Here is a 7,347-nt window from a genome sequence, read left to right on the forward strand (position 1 = left end):
GCTCTGTGACTGTTGTGGGCAGTTTGTCTGATGGACACACTTGAATGGTTCGCGTGCCATAAAGGCTGGTCCCAGGCACCAAGCCCCAGCCAGCCCCAGTCTCGCCCACACCACCCAGCATCCATCCACATTTCGAGGTCCATCCACATTTCAAGGTGGCTTGCCTCTCTGCTCATCCTTTAAACTCATGCTCGGCTCTACTTTTCTGAGCTTTCTGGAAGAAAGAATCCCTGTGTCACAGAGCAACTTGGGAGCGTTTAGTATTCTCAGACTCTAAACGATGGCTCTTGGATCTTGTTATCGTCCCCCTGTTTTGCAGACAATAAAGTTGAAGCCCAGATGAGGGAAGGGATTTGCCCAAATCCACGCAGGTCATTTCTGTGTGGCTCAGGGTTCAGAACTCTAAAGCAGTCAGGTTCCTCTCTCTCCTTGTTTGTATTTGGCTGAGGTTAGAATGAAGTCTGCATTTTGTAGACCTGATCCTACTGGGCAGTTTAAATACCAGAGAGTGAGTCTTGGGGAAGTGGCTGTCGGTTGTTTCTTGAGCAGGTATTTAAATTAAAAAAAAAAGACAAGCCAAAGGCAGGCTGAAGTCTGCAGGCCCGGAGCAAGAGGCTGCTGAGGGTGTGGGCCAAGGGCAGGTTCCAGCTCCATTAAGTGTCCTGGGTCAGAGGTCAGAGGGATGGGAACCGCAGCAAACGTGAGTGGCTGGGAGTGACTGGAGCAGTGTACTTTGAGAAAGCCCTCTGTTTATAGCAGGATGCCCCGAGACCCTGCCACAGTGAGGAGATGATTGTGTGAATGGGAGTTCCTCAGGCACACTGAGCAGACAGCTCTAGGGGAAATTACACTCGCCCCCTACTCTCCTGTGTTCCGACATTTATTTGCTTAACAGTCTCGATGGAGACGCGGGGCAGATGTTCCTCCCGCAGCCAGAGCCAGTTGGGAGCGCAGACTCCGGATTTCGCAGGATCTCTGCGCACGCTTCTCTGTGTTGAGTAGATTAGTTCCTTCTGAGGAATGATGTTTTTCCCCCAGCAAAGCTGCCTTCTTTGAACCACACTTGAAAAGGAACTTTCAAAGGCAGCACCAGGCTCCCCAAACACCTTTTTCCAAAGGAAGCCATCCTCCAGCTGCCTGGCATCCTCCCCCCAGGGTCCCCTCCAAGGCTCTGACTAGAAGGCAGAGGCTTTGCTGAGGCCAAGATGGAGGGAAGGGTGGAGGTCTACCCCGCGAGCCCCAGCTGCCATATTGATAACGGGATGCCCGGCATTGCCAGAAGGACTTTTCCAACATAGGCTCTAGTTCCAGTTTGTGATTTGTGACCTGTCCTGATTGTTGAAGTCACACGTCTTGATTCTTTTTTTCTTTCCTTTCTTGGAAGCGATGTTTAGAGCTTGTTTGAATTGGATCAAATGCTGTTTTAACAGCTGTTCTATTCGGAAATGCTGTCAATTATTAACCCTGACAGTAGTTTTTCTTTCAAAAATGCTTCTCTGAGCTCTCTCAAAATGTCGAAATTTGGCTTCTTGGTAGGAAGTCGTTTAGTGAAGTTGCTTAATTGCCAGGCGTCAGTTTCTCCATCTGAAAACTGGAGATTTATAGAAGTGCCTTCCCTATAGGGTTCTTGTGAGCTCACACATGTAAAATGCTCAGAACAGCTGGATTTGTGGATATTAGCTATTATTATTGTTGTTGTTAAGAGTGGTTCTGTCAGGCCAACTTTCTATTTGCAGAGCTGCCTATCCTCAGTCACCACCCTCAAAAAAATAAACATTAAAAAATTAAAGTCGTTTAGGGAACAGTTTTCCTGTTCATTCTTTGACCCTCTGCTGTATGCTGAACTCGGGTTTGGATTGGTCTGTGTGCTTAGTTGCCCAGTCGTGTCTGACTCTTTGCAACCCCATGGATTGTAGCTGCCAGGCTCCTCTGTCCATGCGATTTCCCAGGCAAGAAGACTGGAATGGTTTGCTATTTCCTTCTGGGGATCTTCCCAACCCAGGAATGGAACCCACTTCTCCCTTGTCTCCTGCATTGCAGGAGGATTCTTTACCACCGAGCCACCGGTTTAGAGATGACCAAGGCTCAATTCCTGCTTCCATGTGGTGGGGAGACGAGGGTGGTGCTGTCCGTAGCAGGGGACAGTCCCAGCTGGGAGGGATGGGGTTTGCATACTTTCTCCACCCCCACTTCCCCCCAGAAAGAAATCCCCAGACCCAAGAACAGGGACCAAGGGTGACACCACCTCCCTCCCCTACCCCCCAACCCTATGTAGTCCTGACCCATGATGGACCGGAGTCCGTCCTGCCTCTCAGCGAAGCTGCTATTCATTGAGTCTGGGCCCCAGGAGAGAGCCTGAAGGCTGATATCCCAAGCCTCTGGAATATTCTGTATCTTGTTCTGCTGACTCTTGGTTGACTTGTGAAGGCAAGAACTGTTCCCCGTGGTGGAAAGGAGAGATGAGAGGGGACTTGTTCGGAGTGACCCAGCTGTGGTCATCTTGTAGCCTGGATGCCAAGCCTGGAACCAGTTGGAGCTACATGAATCCCAGCAGGTTGTTCCTCATAACCAGAGGATGCTGGGCTCTGGACCAGGCCCTGCAAGGGAAGATTCCACCTGGAGGCAGCCTATGGCCACACGTTTGCTAAAAGGTGCAGGGAAGGCTGGCTGGCTGCTTTTTCTTTTGTCCCTTCACCTACCAAAATCTTGACACGACCTGTTTGCTAGAGGAAGTAAGCAACAGCTAGGACTCCTTTATGGGCTTCCGAGGTGGCGATAGTGTAAAGCATCTGCCTGCTGATGCAGGAGATGGAGGAGACCTAGGTTCAGTCCCTGGGTCAGGGAAGATCCCCTGGGGGAAGGCATGGCAACCCACTCCAGCATTCTTGCCTGGAGAATCCAATGGACAGAGAGGAGCCTGCTGGGCTACAGTCCAAAGTGTCACAAAGAGCCAAGCACAACTAAAGTGACTTAGCGTGCACGCACAGGACTCCTTGATAACCACCCCAAAGATGGTAAGACCTATAGTTATTGACTGGGCCAAAGTGACAGGGAAGGTTCGAGCCTGCCGCCTGCCTTCCTGGCTGAGGAGCAGGCAGCAGCTAGGGACCCGCTGGGTGCCTTGTGACTGGTCTGGCTTGACCACTGCTTGAGCTGCTGCCCGCTCCATCTCCCGGTTGTAGGTCAGCATTTTGTCCACCACTGCCCCTCCCCCTAATGCTGCCCACACTGAAGCAGGCCCACATCCCCAGCCAGGGGACACTGTAATATGAAGTCTTGAAACACGCATGCAGGGAAGCCAGTGAGATTCTTTTGCCTCTAGATTTTACTGAGCATCTATCATGTCCCAGCCTCTGCTAAGCCAGTCATTTGAGGTAAGAGACATTGGACCAGTGAGCTCCCTAAGCTCATTGGTAAGGATGATTTATTTTGTTGATTTCTCTTTGCTTTGTATTTTAAACCTTTCTAGTCTTAATTGGCACATAAACATGTGACAGGTGAGTGACTATGTTGTTCTATACAGGTTTGGGCTGAGCTGATTGTTTCTAGAATTCCTGACATATACAATTCTGACGCTTCTATTTCATCTCCCTTTCCCACTATCAGTCAATGTGGGAGAAGAAAAAGTGAAAAGAAATGAGAAGGGACCCTGTTTTGGACTAGAACTCTTTCCACTCACCTAGATTAATAATTTATACGATAGTAATCGTCCCAGGAGACTTAGAAGTATGAATGCTGGGCATCTGGTGGGCGGAGGCCAGGGCTGCTGCTAAAAACTCTGCAGTGCCCAGAACAGCCCCGCCCAACAGAGTTTTCTCTGGCCCCAAATGTGTGTAGCGTGGCGTCTCAGGTGGCTCAGTGCTGAAGAATCCACCTGCAGTGCAGGAGAGTCAGGCTCGATCCCTGGGTCAGGAAGATCCCCTGGAGGAGGAAATGGCAACCCACTCCAGTACTCTTGCCTGGGAAGTCCTGTGAACAAGAGGAGCCTGGTGGGCTACAGTCCATGGGGTCACACAGAGTCGGACGCAACTGAGCACATATGTGGATGGCACTGATGCTGCGGCAAACCCTCCTGTACAGTATCCTTGTTGAAGTAAACCCCAAAAGTACAGATGTGGCTGTGAGTCCCTCCCTTGGAACTCAGCCAAGGATGAGTTTGGAAATGGGACCATTATTGGCACTGGTTGGTCCAGGATATGAGAGACAGTCTTTCACACCAAAGACTTGCTTTTACCCCCAGTGCCCAATCTAGAGTGTTCCAGGAGAGAGCTGTGATCTGTGACCCCCACCCAGGAGCCGTTGCTGCTCTGGACAAGGGGTCTGTGTTGGAACCTGCACTGCAGCCAGCAGCCCTGGGATGTGGGCCCACAAAAACCCATAGATTGCTAGCCTGAGACCCGTCTCTTCACCACCCAGAGGCATCTTCATCAGTGGCTGGGGACGGGTTGTGGTGGGGGGTTGGGGTAGTAGGGGTGCTGGCCCCACGAATTCTCCTTAGGGCCAGGGTCTGCTTGTAAGCCTTCAGACAGCATTGCTTTTACTTTAAATGCACAAGGATTTCTCATCCGGAGTCATTTGACATGCAGATGATCACAGATTTTTAAAGGCTGTTGTCATGGTTTTGTCTCTCAAAGATTGCTATGTGCTGATGAGAGCTCTGAAGCCAGCTCTGGGACCTCAGTCCCAGCAGCCTTGGGATTCAGAATGAGATAAGAAAGGCAATTCTGAGACTTGTCTGTCAGTGGTCCTCAGCCTTCCTATCTGGACTGTTAACCATTTAGCCCCACTCTTTTTTCTTTTTTAAAACCATTCTTCATTTGAGATGGCTCACATAGATGGATGGCAAAAACAGTTGATTTTTTCTTTCTTCTTTTTTATTTTTTTAATACTTACTTATTTGGCCATGACGGATGTTAGCTGCAACACACAGCATGTGGGATCTAGTTCCCTCACCAGAGATGGATCTTGGCCCCTTGTATTTTGAGTGCAGAGTGTTAGCCACTGGACTACCAGGGAAGCCCCCAGTTGATGTTTTTCTGAATGTGATCTTTTCTGGAGTGTTAGGATGGGGCAGAGAATTGATCTGCCTTTCTGTGGTCAGCTTAGATGAAAGGCTAGGGTTCCGATAGTTAATGTCCTGAGCAGCATTTTAGAGAAGGCAAGGCTTGATCTCCCCAGAAGGAAGCATTGATGGTGGGATTTCTGGCTGGACAGCGCTGGAAGGGCGAGGGGTTGGTCTGCTGCGGGAGAGGCAGCAGTGGGAAGTGGGAGTGAGGGGAAACCCTCTCAGCTGCACATCACTGGGCATGAGGCTGGCCCCAGGGGGCGCTTGGCACTTGCGTCCATGGTCTTCCACCACCTCCTGATGTGTCTGGGCGTCTGAGAGTCTGAATTGCAGTTGCCCGTGGGGGCCACTGGGCAAAGCAGTTCCTTCTCACTGCGCTGCTTCGCTCTTGTGAAAGGTTTCGCCGCAGTGGGTGGTATGGGGGTGGTTCCTGTTTAGCTTTGCATTGTTTTGGTTAGGGCTTTCATTCCAGAGGAGGCGAACTGTATACTCTGAACCAAACACGGAGACCACCTTTGATAGGAAATTGGAGCTCCTGGAAATTGGGTTGGTTGGAGGGAGTTGGAAGGAATTGCTTCACGCTGTGGATTCAGCGAGGCCTCCTGGCAGGAGGTCCATAGAGGGTGGAAGGACGGAGCCTGTCGAGGGCCTGTGGTTTGGGGGGGGGGGGGTTGCCCTTCCACAGTCTGACATTTCGGCGACTTGATTTATTTGCCTGAGCCTCACGCAGCCTCTTTCCCTTTGCAGACAGAGATTGCGAAGAGGCTGAACACGATTTTAGCACAGATCATGCCTTTCCTGTCACAAGAGGTAAGACCTTCTTTTGCTTTGTCTTCTGTGCCTTCTCAGAGTGGCCCCTGTCCATCCGTTCATGTGGACAGAAGCTGACAACCTGGGGCTTTACACAACCTTCTCTGGCATATCAGAGAGGCCGTTTGCTCCTTCTTCTGGTGGAAGCTGTTCCCTGCTTCTGCCTGAGCCCCAGAAGGAGGGTCCCAGCCTGTGATGGAGCCAACAGTGGGCAGTGGGTACCTCTGCCTCTTCCCGTTCCCACCCTTCGGCCTGTCCAAGCCAGCATTCCCAGCCTCGGCTTCCCCATGGCCCAGCATCCACGCCTGGAGACATCTAAGAGCAAGGAAGCCTGCCCAGTCAGTGCCAGGAGCCAGACCCTGTGCGGGGAACCACTTACCCAAAGGTTCTGACTCATCAGAAGGACGGCCGAGTCAGTCACGTCGTCTTCCAAGTGCTCTTTCCAGGAGACCCCCTCAGCCCCGACCTGAGACAGTGCTGGACTGGTGGGCAGTAGGAGAAAACCCTCTCCAAAGAGGCCCCTTGGTGCAGGGCAGACGGGTGGGCTGCCGAGAGGGGCCCATAGAGCTCACTGCAGCTCGGACAGGCCTGCCCTCAGGCCTCCTCCGTGGCTGAGAACACCTGCACTCCCTCCTGGGTGCTAGGTCTCTTGAGCGGGAGTACTGACCCCTGCCTGATTGAATTCCTGTAAAAGCAGGATGTAAGTGATGCCCTCGTGTCTCGCAGCCCACTAGGGGAGACAACTGCCTTATGAAGGCAGTACTACCCCAAGGCTGAAGGGAATGAATGCTCTTAAAAAAAAAAGTGTTTTTTTTTTTTTTTAAATAGACTTAATTTTTTAGAGTGCTTTGAGGTTCATAGCGAAGCTGAGTGGATGGTACAGAGCTGTCCCCTAGCCTCCCCACCATCAGCGTCCCACCCTGGAGTAACTGACGAACCTGCCTCACACAGCATCACCCAGGGCTGTAGCTTAGATCAGGGTTCGTTGTGCTGTGTTTGCCCTCTGTTTAGACACATACTTTTTTGGTTTGTTTTCTGTTTAGATAGATATAGGTTGAGTATGGGTACATGTACTTTTCTTCTGAACCCTTCGAATGGAGTTGCAAACATCCTGACAACTCACAGCCTCCTCCCTACTCAGGCTGCCTCTCCTAAAAACAGGACACCTTCCTGTCGCGTGGACGCCAATATTGTCGCTGCGTTTAGGAAGGGGGCAGTCATGCAGCAGCATCGTCTGATGTCCAGCTCTTTCTCAGAGGCCTCGAATAAAGATTGTGTTTCCTGTGGTAGAGGGCGACAGTTGACAAATAGCCATCTTTTGGCTCGTTTACATTAACTTAAAATTATGGGACGTTTTCATTACAAAAGTAATACATGCTCACTGAGAAGAGGGCTCCCCGCCCCCATGTCCTGCTTTGGTTAGTGGCCCTGGCCTGCCTCCTGTTAGGACTGTGGCCCTGCCTATCCCGTGC

At 51.2% G+C, this 7,347-nt stretch overlaps 1 protein-coding gene across 8 annotated transcripts in view; it reads left to right on the forward strand.

Annotated features, from left to right (window-relative positions):
* The window catches only part of LOC120860883 (transducin-like enhancer protein 3), a 46,785-nt gene that overhangs the window by 15,866 nt on the left and 23,572 nt on the right, over positions 1-7,347 (forward strand). For all 8 annotated transcript variants that reach the window (XM_040236591.1, XM_040236593.1, XM_040236592.1 and 5 more), the window contains exon 5: positions 5,813-5,875. In XM_040236591.1, coding sequence (XP_040092525.1) covers positions 5,813-5,875 — 63 coding nt within the window. The remainder of the gene's footprint in view (positions 1-5,812; positions 5,876-7,347) is intronic.

The sequence above is a fragment of the Oryx dammah genome, unplaced genomic scaffold (genome assembly GCF_014754425.2).
Source record: "Oryx dammah isolate SB20612 unplaced genomic scaffold, SCBI_Odam_1.1 HiC_scaffold_11209, whole genome shotgun sequence".
Lineage (NCBI taxonomy): Eukaryota > Metazoa > Chordata > Mammalia > Artiodactyla > Bovidae > Oryx > Oryx dammah.